Source organism: Melozone crissalis, unplaced genomic scaffold, assembly GCF_028551555.1.
Source record: "Melozone crissalis strain CALT ecotype California unplaced genomic scaffold, PUWL_Pcris_2 ptg000026l_1, whole genome shotgun sequence".
Lineage (NCBI taxonomy): Eukaryota > Metazoa > Chordata > Aves > Passeriformes > Passerellidae > Melozone > Melozone crissalis.
In genome coordinates, this window is record NW_026535804.1 from 644,602 (window position 1) to 663,203 (window position 18,602).

Here is an 18,602-nt window from a genome sequence, read left to right on the forward strand (position 1 = left end):
TCCCCCACAGCACCACTCCCAGGGCAGGCATTATCCCAAAAACAGGTCAGCGCCCTTCCTAGGGGTCTGTTCCAGGAGGAAACACCATTTCTGAAGGAAAGAGAAGTGGAACAGCTGCTTTCCTTATGCCAGGCAGGTCTGAAGCACTCACACACCTTGTGACAGTGACAGCACCCAGCATGGCAGGGCCACCACCCCTCCCTGACCTGGGAAATGCCTTGTGGGCTGCAGGGCAATGAGATGAGGTTCAAGCTGCTTGCTGAAGGCCACTGGCCCCTCTCCAGCTGCCTTCCCAGAGAGCCATGAACTCCATCCCACAAGGTGCCACAAGCAGCAGGACACAGGGACACAAAGCCACACACCCAAAGAAAGCCTTGCAGCTCCAAGTGCCATGAGCAGCACAGGACACAGGGACACAAACCCAAAGAAAGCCTTGCAGTCCCAAGGCAGGCTGTGCTTTATCTCCCTGCCTGGGCACAGTCTCCATTCTAACAATTATTCCTGAAGATGTGGAATGTGTTAGCATGGCCAGATTGCAGTTGGAGATCATCTCTGTGATTTAAATTCCTGGAAAACTAACCCAAACAAAATCAGGATTTTATATTTTGGATGGCTGGGTCTCTCAAACTCTTCCTCTGGCCCAGGGATTTCAGTCAAGACAAGCCCTGGGATGAGAAGCTGATGTGGCAGCACTGGGTCCTCCTGTGCAGAAGTGGCACCTGGGCAAGGTCCCAGCACACGAGAGCCCACCCTGCTGCTCACAGCTCCCCTGCCATCAACACCTCCTGCCATGGAAGCAGCCACTCACAGAAGGCCCCAAACCACGGAAATATGGAAATATGCACTTAAATTGTTTGGAGGAGAAAGTAACTGCCTCTGCAAGAGCCCCAACAATGGCCTTTTGTCCTGTGACAACAGCAGTTGCAAAGAACAGAGGAGACACTTATTCTCAGGCACAACTGAGCACATCATCTGCCAGTTACAAATTAACAGATATTTAAAGACAAGACCTGTAATTAAAGGGTGCCTTAATCACCTGCCTTATTTTCTGCAAGTGGTATAACTGATAGTTCGGAAAAGTGTCATTAATTGGCTTTACAGTTTACGTGGCTGCTCTGGAGCTGCTTCCCTTCCCTCCTGGTGCTCCCCATCATCTCCCCAGCACTTGCCATGGGAATGTTCCCAGCTGGAGCCCAGCCAGGGGTTGTATACAGCAATGTTTGGTATTTGCTGCTGCTGGCCTTTAATAAGCAGCCTCTATTCCCTGCACAGCCCATCACTCCCACGGAAGGCAGCTCAGATTAGATAACCTTGTAGGGCTGCAGGCATCTGCTGGACACCTCTTTATCAGGCCAGGCCCAGCCCTGGGAATGTCAGAGCTCTGTGCTAAGAGTCTCCAGAACACACTGGTGTGTTTCAAAGTGCAGTGCAGCACATTTCCAGAGCTCACTTTCTTCAGTGTTTCCCAAATTCCTAATGACCACAACAAAATTTCTTCATCTTGGTCATGAGCCTGGCATGCTCAGTGAGCAGAGAAACACCAAAACTTCACAAAATAGCAGCTGCAGCTTCTCCAAGAGAAAAATAAAATAAAAAATATAAAAAAATCCAACACTCTGAAAAGCTCTTCAGCCCAGCTTCACATCCCACAGAAAGAGGAAAATGTGCAGGAAGGTCTGGGAATGCTACAGTGCTGGCATCACAGCTCTGCACAAACCACTGATGAATGCTGAGTCAACACAGACTGAAAGCCACCGCTTCTAGACACAAATATATCACTTATATTATATATTTGTTACTTATAAGCTAGAAGGAACATAAAATTTCTGGAATTACACATATTTTCCTTTCTTTTCAGCAAACTAAGAATTTACAGAGAGAAGGTCCAAAATAAACTCTCATTTGCAATCCCACCAAGGGGGAATGATGAGATGGACGCCGGTTGAGTCCAGCTCCCCAGAAAAGTGCTGGTGGTGAGGGCTGCTCCTTTGCTTTTCATTGCAAAGCTGGATGAACCAAACCCCAGAGCAGAGGAAAGCTCCAGCAGCCTTCCTCACCATCTGTTAGTGGTTAGCAGCCCAAGATTAAACCATCCAACTTCAAAGCTTAAAAGAAATTCTCACCATTGCTGTTTGTTCAGCTCCTCCCATCTCCTCTCCAGCCAGGCAATAATCTGGCTTTCACCCATGGATTGTCCAATGGATTTGGGCGCTGAAGCTGTTCCTCTCTCTAAAAACCCATATTTGGGTTTCTCAGTTGGTGAAAGGCCAAAGGGCACAGCAGAAATCCCATCCCTGCTCCTGAGGAAATCAGGGGGATGCCTTGGAGCAGCAGAGGCTGCTGGATATGGTTCACTGTGAGAAAAGCCCATCCATAATAAGGATTCCATCAAGAAGTTCCTTCTACAACTTTCATCCCTGGCCTCAGCAGTCCCAGCTCACACAAGCAGATGGGAAAGGGGAGAAGAACAGAACTGAAGACCAGAGTGTGCAAAGGTTCCCAAGGTAAGTACAAAGGGGTCAGACACTCACTGGGCCAGAACCCAAGGAAGGCACCTGGAAAACTGCAGAGACAAACTGTGAAGAACAAGAACCCAAGGGCTTGTCACAGCCCCAAACCCAGGAATCCCCCCAAAAGCAGCACTCGTGGCTGTCAAGAAAAAAAGGGGATGGATCCAGAGACCTGCTAAAGTGTCCTTCAAATAGCATTGCTGGAGAAGTGACTGTCCCTCCTCTGAAGGCCATGGAAGGTAAAAAACCAGGAAACTTCACCAATAAAGGCAGGGGGGAAAGGGGAAGGTAAAAACCCAGGAAACTTCACCAACAGAGGCAGGGGGGAAAGGGGAAGGTAAAAAACCAGGAAACTTCACCAACAGAGGCAGGGGAGGGAGGTGAAGGTGCAAAGCAGGGGGACAGGTGAAGGTGCAAAGCAGGCAGACCCTCAGCAAGCAGAGGCACAGCTCTGTCCCAGACAATTCCTGCTAGGCAGCTGGAGACAGGGAAATGACAGGCACACCAAACTGTCCACTCAGCTCAGGGCACCACTGACGAGGTGGTTTTTTCCCCATTAGCTACCCTGAACCACTCCTACTGGAGAAATGAGAAATTATTCTGAGGGCTCCCAGCCTCAGTAAACATCAGGGTCAATCAGGTGATGCAGGTCCTGAGACAGCAAGTTTGGGATGAGAAGATGACTCTTTATGAAGTGCCACAGGAGTTTCTGAAAGCACCTCCAGGCTGGTTAGCACTCTGCTTGCACTTTATTTACTGCTGCCTTAGTCCAGGACCTGCAAAACCAGTGCCATGAAGGGGAACACAATTTAAATTTACCTCATCACCAGAAACAGCAATGAAGGGCAGTCCTGGACCCTTTCCCCCTCCCGATCAAACTATGGGTTCTCTTCCCAACCAAGGGAGCTCCCCATGGCCCTGTCCCACTCCCAAGGAGGATTTAATCCCCAAAATCCTAGTTTATAATGCAGACCTACAAAAGAACAAGGCTCTCTCAAGAGGTGTGGTGGCATTCTCCATGTGAGGATATGTGTCCCTCCTCACCCTCATCACCTGAGCTCCAGCTGCTCTGCAAGGCAGAGCCAAGCCCAGATAGAGGGAACCAACTCTGCACGGCAGAGCCAAGCTCAGCCAAGGCGGAACCCAGCACGAGATGCACAAACTCCACACTCTGTACCAGACACAAACAGGGATCAATTGTCCACTCAGTGCAGGTGGATCAAGAGCTCACAGGGACCTTAGAGGGGAGGTAATGACAAAGTCGAAGGCAGGAGAGCTTTGAGGCTTTCCAGTTCGTAAATGATCAGATTGGACATTCATCAAATCCCGCAGCGCTGCCATTCCAGCCCTGTGGGCTTGGCTGACCATGCAAAGGAGAGGAAAGTTCATGGGCAGACACAGAACATGAAGCTACTTCCAAACATTCACCTGGGGCAAGCACACACTGCCAAGGCATCCACAATCACAGGGGAACAAAGCCTTTCTCCTCACCCTGGGATCCCAGCCTGCTTTGAGGGCTTTGTGCATAGCACACGGAACAGGCAGCACACAAAACAGGAGTCCTGCTAGGAGCAGGAGCCACAGACCCAGCCAAGTCAGAGTTAACCAGATCAACTTTTATATGAAGCACAGAACTCTTTCTGCTTCAGTGTCCTTAGGCCCTGGGAATCCTGCATCCATGGTATCCATGGCTTGCAAGGATGCAGCCTCAGTCTTGTCCAGACTCTGGGTGTTGAGGCACCTCTGTGGGGAGCACAAGATGGAGATTTGAATCCCCTATGCCAGGAAGGAACTGAGCCCAGGCCTGCTTGCAGCAGTCAGTGTCCCAGTGAGCTGCTCCAGGCAGCAGGGTCCCCCCAAGCACATCCCCAACACTAGGGCCCCAAGCACTGGAGCTGCCCTGTGCCTCAGACCCTGCATTTGCTGCATCCACCCTGCACACAGAGCCACAGTGAGGTTTCCAGCCCAGATGAGCCCCCCTAACCCCCAGGCTGCTCCCAGCAGGGACAATATCCCCCTGCAGCCCAGGCTGGCACAGGGAGTGCTGGCCCAGGGCAGCGCTCTGAGCTGAGCTGTTCCTGTCCAGTGCAGCTGGGGCTGGGCCAGCCTGGCTCCCCGAGCCCAGGGAATCCTTATCTGCCTGCTGACACTCCCTGCAGCAGCACAGGAAGCTGCAGGAACACACAGTCCACGGGGGAGAGGGCAGGAAGCTGGCTCACCCCTGCCAGCTGCACTCTGAGCACTGAGAGCCTCAAACCTCCCTCGTGCTCTGCCTTCCCAAGCAGGGAAACCTCTGCTACAGGCACAGCTTTGCTCAGGTGAAAGGCAGCCCTGGTGTCCCCCTCCTCAGAGATCCCTTGGAGGCACACCCAGAGCTGAGCTGCTGCTCAGGGTCCCCAGACCCACTTTTGGGTCTTGTCTTCCCCAGGCCTTTCCCCCTGAGCAGTTACTGCACAGCCGTGCAGAAATGAACTCCTTAAAGCTTCTGGGTTGGATGCAGAGCTCCTCACTGACATTTTTAAGTCACATTTCTTAAGCAGAACATGCCTAGGAAACTCAATAATGTGAATTACAGTACTAAAAGGCTATATCCCCATATTAAACATCACTGACTATATCCCCATATTAAATATCACTACATGCTACATCTTTTCCCACTGCCTGTCAAGACTGAAGGTCAAGCTTTGCCTCCCACAGCTGCATCAAAGCCCCTCTCACAACACAGATTCCCCAAAGTGCCAAATGAAAAATGATCACTCACGTGCAGAGAATGGATTGGTCCTCACGGTCTGCAAAACAAGAACAAACATGGTTATAGGGCTTTGCTTACGCTGCTCTGTGATCTGCAAAACAGCTCCTTTTAATTGAGTATTTCTAACATTCATCTTTTCAGTTTAACAATTCGAAGGACACTCTGAAGCAATGTTAATAATGTCCCCATTTCCCATTCACACACCCCTCAAACAACAGCTTGGAAGTTCCTCAAAGTCCTGACATTTCCGATAATGAAATCTGAAAATTCTGGTTAAATTTAATAATCTTCCACAGCAAGGCTTTCAACTATATTTTCAGATAAAGTGGCCCTAACACTTCTCATTCTGAATGCAGTAAGAATATAAACCCTTACACAAGCAGAAAAGCAGTTTCAAGCACACAACACTGACAAGCACACACTTGGAAAGAGCACTGCCATCTCCAGCAAACAAGTGCTTTCCTCCCCAGCATTTTGTTCTCTTTTTTAAATGAACATGCAGGCCTGAAGAGCTCCCACAATTCAGCTTCTTCATGAAAGCCTTATCTAAAGGATACCCAGGGAAAGCAAAATGCTGCAGCACTTGCTCAGCACTTTGTGCTGCACTCACAACCTTTGGGAAGAACTCCTGAAGGTCAGGTGCAGCCTGCAAGGGCTATTTCACCATGCCAAGAGCTTCACAGAGTGTATTTCAGTACCATATTAAAAATTCTATCATCAGAATACGGGAACATACCTGCAGCAAGAGAACATTTCAGCTGAAGCCTTTCAGAGCAGGCAGGTGCCAGCACAGGCTGAGCCACAGATGCCACCCCTGGCAAGTTCCAGACTACATTAACACCAAGGATGACAAAAAATGGAGATGCTCTCTGGCTGAAAAATGTTAAAAACATGTAGTCAGCTGTACTTGGGGCCTGCTGTTCAAATGTACCAAGGATCAGGAGTGCTGGGCTGGGCTCTGTGCAGAGGAGCTGCACTGGCTGTGCCTCACCAGGGAAACCCTGCAGCCCTTGGCTGTGTCCTGTAGGCAGACTGATCTCCAAAAATCCCTCCTAAGGGTAACACACAGCAGAATCAGTGCAGGAGAACTGGAGAATATTAGTTCAGATCGTTAAAAGTGGGGGAGAAAAATTCCAAGTGTTGGAGACCCTCCTGACAAGGCTGCAGGGATGCTCCTGGATCATTCCCTACAGCTGCAAGACCAAAACAAGGAATGGGAAGCCTGGGACTGCAGGAAATGCAAGATGAGAGGGGGCAAAAGCAGCGGGAGTATGACAAGAGAAACATTAGTAAAACATTTATTTATGTTCTTTTAGGTTTGATATCAGGCAGCAGGTCCTGCAAGACGTGTCCAAAAGAAGATTTTGGTGGGAGAAGCAGGTGCAGCTGAGGGTGCTGCAGAGCCAGGGGTGCAGCTCTGAGCCTGGGCTGCTCCCAGGGCAGTGGCTCTGCAGCAGCTCTGGCCAGCACAGGCTCGAGGTGACCAGGAGAGCACAGAACATTTGTTCTTGCAGGAGAAACAGCTGAATGAAAGCCAGGCTGGGACTGTGAGTAGAGCTGAAAGTTAGAACTTCTTAGCTTTAGTATTTACTGAGGCATTTCTGTAAAGTGACAAGTTGATTTTACCTTTTCTTACTTCCCAGAAATAACTTCACGCTAATTTTGGCACTGTAGCTGGGCCATTACCTCAAAAAGCACAGGTCCTCTAAACCAGACCTCTTCAGTTTAGCACTTCAAAAAACACAGCTTTGCCTTGAAGTTTAATTTATTTAAAGACAGTGTGAGTTTGTCAATGCTTTGTATTGTGACTTTTGTTATCTGTGCATTTGCCATGCAGTCCTACTGTGCCACAATACACACTACAAGTGACTTTTCTTACCTATTTAAATTTAAAGAAAATCTACAAGTCCAGAAAGTTGTATTTATTTGCCACTGCCAAAAGCCCCAGCAAGTGCAGCCATGCTCTTCAACTTTCTCTGTCCAGGAGCCTAAACTGCCACAACCCTTACAAAGTCAATTATCTGCATTTCCTGGGTTCCAACAAGGCGCTCTCTGACAAATGACCAAGGTGGAAGGGTTATGTATGGTTTCTTTAGCTCCTTCTCCCCCAGATAACACAGATAACAGTGTGTGCCTGCAGCCCTGATTTCAGAGCAGGTGCTGCCTCTCCCCAGCCTGTTTGCAGGGCAGCACAGGAGCTCTGTCCCAGAACAGTTCCCAGGCACACAGACACCCAGCCTCTCTCCGCCTGGCTGTGCTCCAGTCACCCTGCACTACACTGATATATAAAGTATTGCAGATGCCCAGATCCCCCTCACCAACTGACTGGGGATGAATGGGAGAAGGCATTTGGAGGTTCCCTGGGTGAAGTGCACAGCCAGAAAAGCATTTTTGGAATTATATTTTGGAATTATCACTCATTCACAGACCTGGGAAAACAATTCCACAGGTGCCTTACCTGCTTTGGGCTTGAACCTGTCTCGGATTGCAATTCTTATCAAACAGTGACTTTTATACAGACACTGACTGTCTCAAAATCCCTTCTTTAATGAAACAAGTGTGCCCCGTGAAAACAGTTAAATCTGCTTTCCCAGCTCAGGCTGGAGGGAAAGCAATAGGCTAGCACACAGCATGCAGAGGAAAATGGTTCCGATTTGCAGGTTGTTATTGGTCCTTCCTCAAATCCAAGCACAAAATTCCTGTGGATCATTCACTCTGGCACAGCCTTTCCTTTCCCTGTCCAGAGCAGTGATCAAATGCCACCCCCATTGCTGGAGCTGACATTTAAAAATTCCTGCTTTTTTGGGAGGTGGAGGAGGCAAGTTCTTTGTCATTTCTCAAACAGGAGAAATCAAAATCCTTGGCTTTCTAAAAGGAGCCCTGTGGAGGGAGCAGAGGGCTCTGTTTATTTGTTTATTTGTAGGTGGTGTTTCATGCTCAGGTGCCACGCAGACCAGCCCAGGAGAAGCTCCTGGCTCCTGTTTGTTGTGGAAGCAGCTCCAAGGAGCTGCTGTGTGTGTGCCCTGTGCTCTAGGTGAACAGGCTCAGATATCAATCTAGCCAAGGTCATTTAAAAATTGCATTCCTGACAAGTTCTGTGAAAACAGGGCAGTGCCTGGGGGACAGGGACCTTCCCAGCAGCACAGATTTGCTGCTGCCAGAGCTCTCCCAGCACTGCTCCATGAATGCCACATGACAAGGAGAGCACACAGGTGTCCCCAACCTGCCACTCCTCAAGTCCAATTATTTTATTTTTCCAACTTTCCTGCTGGGTTGATAAACATGGGAAGAGATCCGGTTACAGAGATGAAGCATGCCTTTATAATTTGTGTTTGCCTTTAAAATGTTGCCTGGTTACTCCCTAAACTATCATCAAACACTTAGCACTGTGACAGTGACTCCCAACAAACACCTCTGCCCAGAGTCAGCAGCAAGAGTGACAGGCACAAGTTGGTGTGCTGGACACCCACCAGGCCAAATGTGCCCTGGCACACTCCTGGGCACCACGAGAGTTATTCTGCATTGTTATCTCTGGTTATGCTGCATTTCAGCTCTATGGGTAGCTCACCCTCCTCAGTGCAGCTCTGCAGCTTCCCAAAGCCAGGACAGGAATAAATGAGCAGGAATAAATAAATAAAGCCAGTTTGCAGGAATAAATGAGCACTGTGCCCGCAGTGACCCATAGAACACTCCAGGGAGCTCTGCAGGCAGCAGGACACTTGCTAATAACACAAAATTGATATTTTGAGTTTTAACACCAAAATTCCAGCAAGTTACAAGTGTTTAAAGTTTTAAAGAAGCTGAAGCCAAGGCACCTGACGTGACACACTCAGCAGTGTCACTGTCACCCTCCCTGGCAGGGCTCAGGTGACTGAAGGATGGAAACACCACAGGTATCTCCTAGAAAGGTGAGCAAGACCACTGCACCATCCTTCCAGCAGCTGAAAGGAACTCTGGAAGGGAGAAATTCTCAAGGACACTTCAGGAGAAGCCATCTCTCTTGGTGCACCTTCAGACTACATTTATTTTCTTTCTTCTTGCCTTGTCATCACCAGCTCATTCATATATTGGTTTTACATCCAACCCTTATTGCTTTGAAACTGTCAAGCAATGAACTCCCAGAAATTATTATTATTTCTCCTAAAAGGTGTAACATTAATTTATACCAAATTCAGATGCAGCCTACTCCTCATGGGTATCCAGTGGTTTAAAAGTCCTAGAATAATAATATTTATCAAATAATATTTATCAGCTTTGCTCCATCAGTGCTCAGATACTTTTCTCTCAGAGCACTGAAACTGCTCAGCCATCACTCCATGGGCAATTCCATCAACCCTGTCCCAAAGGCCACTCCACAGGGCTGCCCTCAATCACTCAGCAGTTCCAGCCCTGTGCACACCTGGTGTCCCCACACAGCCTGACACAGCACAGGCACAGCCAGAGCCTCCTGCACTTCCCCTGCTGCCTGAGAGCTGCAGCTCCAGCTGCCACACACCCTTAACAACCAGCATCTCCCTCCTGCCCCTGCTGCAGGGCATCTCCAGGGCTGGGTCAGTCAAACACCTCCTCACTGTGGGGTGGAGCACTGATGGAAACACTCCAGGTGTCTCTGCTATTTGGGAAGGTAAAATAACAACAGCTTTTATTCAAAAGGGGGGGAAAAAAGGCTTTTCCTGGGGTGGGCTGAGTGGCACCTGAGCATGAAACACCACCTACAAATAAACAAATAAACAGAGCCCTCTGCTCCCTCCACAGGGCTCCTTTTAGAAAGCCAAGGATTTTGATTTCTCCTGTTTGAGAAATGCCAAAGAACTTGCCTCCTCCACCTCCCAAAAAAGCAGGAATTTTTAAATGTCAGCTCCAGCAATGGGGGTGGCATTTGATCACTGCTCTGGACAGGGAAAGGAAAGGTTGTGCCAGAGTGAGTGATCTACCAGAATTTGTGCTTGGATTTGAGGAAGGACCAATAACAACCTGCAAATCAGAACCATTTTCCTCTGCATGCTGTCTGTCCTGCTGGCTGGATGTGGTTCTGTCCCTTCCTGAGATAAATCACAGAGCCACGCTCCAGGTCTGGGCTGGCTGAGCACATGGGGTTAATAATTAGCAGGATACATAGCAGAGGTCACCCAAAGCCCAGTCCTGGCTCACCCTGCCCTTGTTCCAGTGACCCACACACAGGGATTGTGTGCCTGTCCCAGCACACAAGGTGGCCACACTGGTTATTCCCTCACCCAGCACTGCCCCAGCCTGGGGGGACTGGCCCAGCTGGGAACTGAGACTGGTTTAGAAATCACAAATCACGAGAGAGGTATTTGCAACATTAGCCCGAAATTCCCCAAATTCCTGAGGAGAAAAGTGTGACGTGCTCAGCCTGGCAGCCAGGGCTGAGTCAGCAGAGAGGACAAAGCAAACAGGACTCTGTCCTGCCCACTGCAGCATTCCCCACCACAGCAGCCACAACTGGCACTTGGTTTGACTTTTTAGCCCTAATTAAGTTGGAAGAACCTCAAATATGGTTTAGTTTTCACTGTCAGTCTCTCACTCCCTTTATTAACAACCATTAATAAAGCTTTAGCAGAATTAATTCAAAAATTGCAGCAGAGCTGCTGTGTTTGTGAACAGCAGTTCATGGGTAACGTGCTGCTCACCCAACAAATCCCAGCAGCTCTGGGGAGAGTGATCTGCTGTGATTCAGGAGATGAGCAGAGCACACAGGGCAGCTGCAGTCTGGAGAGAACCAGGGGAGCTCCATGGGCTGGGTGAGGGCTCCTGATGCCCACAGTGCCCAGCTCAGTGCCCTGGGGCTCACAGGGGTTTCAGCAGCTCAGCTGAAGGGCAGAGACAATCCAGAGGGGAAAAGTGCCCTGGCCAGAGCTGCCAGGACTTGCTCTGACACCCACAGAGCCATGGGCACACAGGGGAGCAGATCCCTGCCTTCCTCCAGCCCTTCATTCACACAAGGAGCCCTCCCAGGAGAAATGAAAATCCACATAGGCCATCCCCACACTTACATTTCAGCCCTTATTTGCATTCTGCTTAGCACTAACCCAAGATTAGTAGGAGCTGGCAAACCACAGGCTGGACAGGGTTTATTTGGACTGCAGAGCCTCAGCACAGCAGTGGCTTCCATTCTCCATCAGCCCTGCTTAAGTTGTTCTACTTCCCATGTGGAATAATTCTGTTTAGACAAAGATTACACTGTCTACTGAGAGAATGACTCAAGGAGGCCCTTTAGCTTTAAGATCTGCCATGTAAGCTCACTCATTTAACTTCTGCTCTTCTCCCTTCCAAACAAACAACCAAGCACCAATCAGTCAACAAAGGGGACTGGCAACTCTCACTACAGTGACCTCCTTCCCAAGCTGCTTCATCCTGCCTCAACTGCACTGAAGAGACAGCAATGTTACAGCAGGGCCATTGCAGGGCCATGCCTTGGTCTGTGCCCTGAGTGTCCAGCCACAGCCTGGAGAGACAGCAATGTGACAGCAGGGCCACTGCAGGGCATGGTTTAGTGCTATGTCCAGCCACACACAGGGCACAGATCACCCCTCAGAGCAAGGCCAGGCACAGACACTCATGGCAGCCACCAAATCCTCCTGCCATGGACACTCATGGCAGCCACCAAATCCTCCTCCAGTTTCCTGATCCATGTGTTCCTGTTCACGTACTCCTGATCCATGCACTCCTGTCCATGTGTTCCTGCAGTTTCCTGATCCATGCACTTCTGTCCATGTGTTCCTGTTCACGTACTCCTGATCCATGCACTCCTGTCCATGTGTTACTCACCCAGGCTTTAAGCCCCCACTACATCCTGAGGCACAGAGTTTAGCTCTGCTGTTAAAAAATTTGCTTATTTTTGCTGTTTTGGACACATTATCTTCAAATTTCAAGTAATGATTGTTCCTGCACAGGAAGAGAAGGATGGAGAGGCTCCCCATTCCCTCTGCCTGTGCCACTTCAGAGTCAGACTCCTGTTACATCTGACCTGAACTGTCATTTCCTTACTGGAGTTTTGTTCATTCTGGTTGTTCTTTCAATGTCTCCTGTTCCATTTCCTCTCTGCTCAAAGCAGGGCTGTACAAAGTGCACATTAAAAAGGAACTTTAGAGATCCTTCAGCTCCACCCCTGCCATGGCAGGGACACCTTCCACTGTCCCAGGCTGCTCCCAGCCCCGTCCAGCCTGGCCTTGGGCACTGCCAGCCCCAGCTGCTCTGGGCACCCTGTGCCAGGGCCTCCCCCCCTCCCAGGGAACAATTCCTTCGTAATCTCTAATTTAAACTACTGCTTTGGCAGTTTACACCATTCCCCTATGTGCTGTCACGCCATCCCTGGTCCCTCTCCAGCTCTCCTGGAGCCCCTTGAGGCACTGGAAGGGGCTCTGAGGTCTCCCCAGGGCTTTTTCTTCTCCAAGCTGAATAACTCCAGTCCTCAGAGCATCAACCTGGAGCCTCCCCTGGCCTGGCTCCAGCAGCTCCAGGTCCTGCCTGAGCTGGAGGCAGCTCTGCATGTGGGCTCTCACCTGTGTTTGTGCTTGGCATTCTAAGTCTATGTATTCTAAAAGTATTACATTATTATAGATTGATTGTATGTATTATGAAAAGATTGTATGTATTAGAAAGAAAATGTGTCCAGTCTATGGCAAAAATGTTTCTTAGATGGATCCCTTTCCCACTCACTCCTCACACTCTCTACCTGATTTACAGCCACTGCTGCTTTTAGATGTCCCCAGACCCCTCATCCCTTCAGCTCCTGCTCAAGCAGCAGCAGCTCCAGCATTACCAAGGGAATTCATCTTTCCCAAGATGTTCATGCACAAAAAGCACAAACAGAGGAATGCAGGTTCCAGGGTCTGCAGCAGCAACTCCCAAACCATAAAAAGCACAAAACAATGGGAAGGATTGACCGATCTTTAACCACTTCTCTGCCCATATGAAGGCCTTTCCTCACACTGTTTACAGCCCCCTTTGCTTAGGATTGTTATCAAACTCCTTTTGCAAAGCTCATCATGAGCACAGGGGTCTCCAGATTCTGAGCAGGACCCTCAGAGATGGCTCCAGCAGCTCTCATCTGGCTGCTCTGCTGCCAAATGTTTTTGTGCAGCACAGTCCATCAGCTATTCCATCTCTGAGATCAAGGATTTAGTTCTTGCAAATTTTCTATTTTCAGTATTTTCCATTTACTAACCCTTCAGAGAATGATTTCCTGCTATTTTCCCCCAATTTTCCACAAGAACTTCCCTGAGCAACTTCACAGCAGATACACATAAAGAGGTAGACATCTATTTTTTCCTGCTTTTTCTTCTGCATTTTCCTTCTCCACACCATCTGATGGCTTTGAAAAAGCCCTAGAACAGGATGAATTTGAATGGCCCAAGGTGACCAGAAAGCCATGAGCTTTTATTCACCTTCTTCTCTGAAACAGATGCACAACACCTTGCAACCCTGAGTCCTTGAGGAACGCTCCAAAGCCTGCCAGGAACACCTGAGAGCATCAATCCTGGATAAGTGAGAGGAGGCTGGAGATGCACCAAGACAGAAATTGGCAACTGTGCTGCTGGGATCCAGGACAAGGAGCAGGACAGTCCCCACCTCTGGGGTCCCAGACAAGGAGCAGGACAGAGCAGCCCTCACCTCTCCCCACTGGCCAAGGGATAAACCCTGCTCTGCTGCTCCCTTGCCAAAAACCAACAAATTGAAGAGGAAGGGGAGGAAAAAGGAGCTGCAGCAAGTGCTGGCAGTGGCAGTATAGCTGCACTCCCAGCTCAGCAGCCCAGGAATGCAGCAGTTCTGACAAACCCCAGCTTTGTGCCCAGCACAGCTCTCACGCTGCTCCCGAGATTAGAGCACATTGGAGGTTTTGTTACATCAAGGCATTGCTGCTTGTGCCTGTCATCCCAGGCTTGGGCCAAGCAGGAGCAAATTAGTCATTTCACAACTACCTAGAAATAAAAGGAGTTTAATTTAAAGGAAAGCTTCGGTGCAGGAGCAGGTGCTGACTGAGTGATCGCACAAAATGATTCATCTCATGAATGATTTCCCAAGTTGGGAGCACTTAGAATTGAATACCTGTCTGTAGGCACAGTCACAATTCAATTATAAGGCCAGCTTGCATAGCAAGTTTTAAAATTAAAGTAATCTCTGCTTGCTCAGAATATCAACCAAAAAAAAGCCCATGGAAGTGGCTCATCTACTGCAGCACCGCACCTCAGGAGGGGGAAGAAAACCCAGGCACCAAGGAAACTAAAAATTCCTTATGTAACAATTGTCACCCTTGTGACATTTGTAAATACAACAAAGTTACTGAAATTACATAAAAAAGATGTCAACTTCCAAGTAATTAAGCCTTCAGAGAGAGCTGTGCACTGAAAGTGTCATCGTTGCTAATTAAGTGCCCAACCTTGAGCTGAACAATAAACAGGGACTCAGTCACATTTTGACACAGAGAAGGACAAAGGTCAGCAGAGCACTAAAACTTTTCCAACAATAACAAAAAAAGTTTAAAATGCAGTTTCTAGAACTACATTGTGTAAGCTCAGTAGGTACCTGCTGCCATTCACAGCTGGCCAAGCAAGGTGCAGTGATTTCAATCCTGACAACTCCCAGCCCCTGAATCCCACAGGTTTAATACCAACAGCCAGAACACAAAGGTGAGGGGAAAGAGATGAAATATTGCAAAACAAGTTCAGCTGACAGAAGTATTTATCATTCTACTTCAAATTCAAAAATAATGAGGCAGGAGACTTCCAGCATGATGGATTTCAGTTTTTTTCTACTGTGTTTCCTGCTTCAGGAATCTCCCTGCACTCAGCCATGCACACACTGCATGTGACACTCCTGGAGGTGTACAAGCAATCTGGATGTTAATGGTGCCGTCACCTGAGCATTTATGTTCCACACCTGCCTGAGTGGACCAAGTGAAAGCCCAGAATTCTCAATGTAACCATAAAGGGACCTATAAATCCTTCACGTGACATTTACCAAGCAGCCAGTTCTGCTGGAATCATCATCCTGCACTCTGTAACTCCTTCAAAAGGCCTTGGGGACCCTTCTGGGAAGTCAAGATGTAATGAAAACACCAAGAACATTAATGGCACATTTATCAGGTTCCATCTGCTCCTCACAACAGAGAACACCAACCATCACTCCCAACTTTTCCAGTCTCAGAGCAATTTTCCCCTCTTTCATTTTTATTTAATAGATTTAATAGACCTTCAAAGGAAAAAAAATTGTCTTATTTTACTTTCAATTCTTGTCTTCCGTAGCTGGGGGTGGCTATGCCCCCAAGGGAGGACTTAAATCAAGATTAACTACAAATATAGCTCAAGAAGATGTTTTCAAGGCAGAAGCATTGCACCTGTAGGCAGTTCTGGCTCCTCCAACACCAAGTGTTCCCTTCCCCTCTGAGGCTGTTTCCGATAAACCTTCTCTGCAACAGGATTAAAGGCAGGCCTAAAATATCAGTGCTAATTTGGTGCTCATCAAGATGTCCTCAGGGAAACAGGATAAAAAGGAGACTAAGCATAATTATACAAGAGTAATATTGACAGGCAAGCTGGGCTTTAGCAGCAAAAAGTCAACAAGTTTTCCCCAATATTTCCTTTGAAGCACTTGTATGTCACTGAATAAACAGGCACAATAAAACAAAGCCACACTTCCTCCAGAAATCCAGTGGGAAAACTGGAAGGGAAGAGGGAAAAGAGAAAGTCAGCTGTGGAAAAAAGCACTAGAGGAAAATTTGTGAGTGCTGCTTTTGCACAATCAAATCTCCCTTGCAGGTAAAGTATTGTCACAGCCCTATCAGCCCTAGAAAATTCATTTTTTCCCAAAGAAAATCCTGCTCTGTGGCAAATTTTCATGGCCATAATTTTGGGCAGGACTGAAGAACACTAGCAAGGCTTGCAAATTGTATAACCAAGCAGAATTAAGGTCAACATTGTCCCAGGGATTAGGACAGCAATTCCTTATGATCATGTCAGCAATGCTGTGTGGGGCCAGCCCAGCCCTACCCCAGGGCTGGGCTCTGCTCCAGCCCATCACCCCTGGCCATGGGTACTCCCTGCTTCACCTCCTCCCCCTCAGGGAAATGAAGGGAAAGTGCAGCAGAAATCCACTAAACCACCTGTGAAGTAACACCCTACCACCACAGCACTTTGAAAAATAATTACTGGGGGAAAGAGAGGGGAAATCCAGTCTGGAAAGCTGAATTGCAGGTTACTATCTGCTGCGGTCAGGCACTGGGTAATGAGGCTTTTCCTGAAGAGAACCCTGACTGGCATAACTAGAATGCAGCCCAGGCCCTGCCTGTCTCCAACAAGAGCTCCTTCAACTCAATCTTTAATGCAATTGCTGCTGCAAGGGCAGCACTCAGCACACCCTGCACTGCCCGAGTCTGCTTTTCCCTGCAGAACCTGCCCCAAATCCCTGCTCATCTGCAACACTCAGCCATGGAGAGCAACCCTGCACCTCCCAGAAATCCTTTTGTGTGCCTGGGGAGTCCATCCCCTCCAAACTGGGCTCTCAGATCTATTCTGTGTGTCAGACTCTTCCCCCAGCCCCTGCCCTCTGTCTTTGGCAAGCACTGCCCCACATTTCCAGCCATTCTTTCCTCCCTAGAGGGCACAGGCAGGGCTGGCCTGGGCAGCCAGGGGGGCAGGAGGTGCCCCCAAATAGGAAATTATTCAGGGGGTGAAGGACAGAGCAGGGGTTGATGGCTGGCAGGCAGCAATGCTTCCACACACACTCTTCCACCACAGCACACATGGAGAACTGCAGGGATTCCTTTGTATCCCCAGCTCAAGAAAATTCAGAGTGTTCCAGCAATGTTCAACACAAGGAATAACTATGGAGATGCACACACACCAGTTCTGCTGACCAGAAAACCCTTTGCTTTCATAATCTAAATTAAAATCTCCATTTTCTTATTTAAACACACAAAACCTCAGTAAAGCAGAAGCTGGAAGCTGAGCTGTGAGTCTCCATGCTCTGAATTAGAGGCATGAAAGCATTGAGAGCCTGAGTAACACTTTACTCACTGTGCCCAACTCTCAGCACAGTAAAATTGTGGTTTCAGGAATCAGCTTGCTCAGAGTCACAGCTCAGGTCCAGGTATCCTGTTAATCACAGTAAACAGCTCACAAACACCTGGAAATGAGTAGTTTGTGATTAGCTGCAAGGAAAATAAACATGATTATACTGCACAAAATACCACTGAACAGGCCAGGAAAATCCAGCCAACCACTTTCATTAATCTAGATTAGTGGCCAGGATATTTCTATTAGGGGAAGGTCATATTCTCCAAAGGAATTGCATTCCTATGGTTTCAATTTCAGGTCTGAATCCTAATAATTAAACTTCAGACGTCAAACACTGAAACACAGCAGCCATTCCTATCAAAAGGAACCTGTGGATATGCTGTAGCAGCAGAAGCAGGACTTCAATAATCCTGGAAAAACTCCTCTCTCTGTATCTACCACCCCAGCTATGTGCACAGAACAGACAGGAACTGCACAGCAACACTTTTACAAGCATGTGTCAGTAACTTATCAGCAACAGCACCCCGGCCAAGGATTCTGCTGCACATAAATGCTTGCAGACACCTCTGATGATTAATCTGAAGAGTTTTGATTAACCCAGCTAATGGTTACAGACACATTTCTACCAGGCAAAACTTCCTGACACAGATTCTCTGTTGCATTGAAGACTGAGTGCTGACTAAAACATAGGGCAGAGTTAGGAGTAATGAGGGACATTTTGCACATTGTGTTAAATACTTGATAGGGAAAACCCATCCTCACCAAGCCCTGGGCACACTCAGTAGCTGACCTTGTGTTGCCACTGATAACCAGAAACAAACTGAATAATGTGTTACTGTTTAGACAAATATTATTTGGTGCTCTAAGGACTACAAAACCTTGGTTGTTGTAGCAGCAAGTTTTATTTACATGGAGACAAAGTTCCCTGAAGTGTCTCTGCAGCAGGGGCCCTGGAGGCACAGAAGCAGCAGGGTCAGTGGCAGAGCCCCCCACTCCACCTGGCACAAAAACTCACTGCTCCCCCTCACCAGCACTCACGCCTGGGCTGGAGTTTTTATTTATCCCTGCAATGCAGCTGTGCAGACAAATCATCAATGGGAAATTCACCAACTCCTGCAAATGTTGCCTAAAACAAACAGGGAGTGGCTCCATACAGGTGAAGGGCACTGGAAACACAGATTTTGTTACCCTTAAACAAGTTATTCCCTAAATAATGGATCCCATTGCATGGGTTTCATCCACTCTTATTCCAAGCTATGCCTTCATTAGTTCAGATGAGAACTCAGGCTATCAAAACCAAAAAGC

At 48.2% G+C, this 18,602-nt stretch overlaps 1 protein-coding gene across 4 annotated transcripts in view; it reads right to left on the reverse strand.

Moving 5' to 3' along the window:
• Positions 1 to 18,602, reverse strand: part of MYH10 (myosin heavy chain 10) — an 86,116-nt gene that overhangs the window by 51,874 nt on the left and 15,640 nt on the right. For all 4 annotated transcript variants that reach the window (XM_054279010.1, XM_054279008.1, XM_054279009.1 and 1 more), the window contains exon 4: positions 5,272 to 5,299. In XM_054279010.1, coding sequence (XP_054134985.1) covers positions 5,272 to 5,299 — 28 coding nt within the window. The remainder of the gene's footprint in view (positions 1 to 5,271; positions 5,300 to 18,602) is intronic.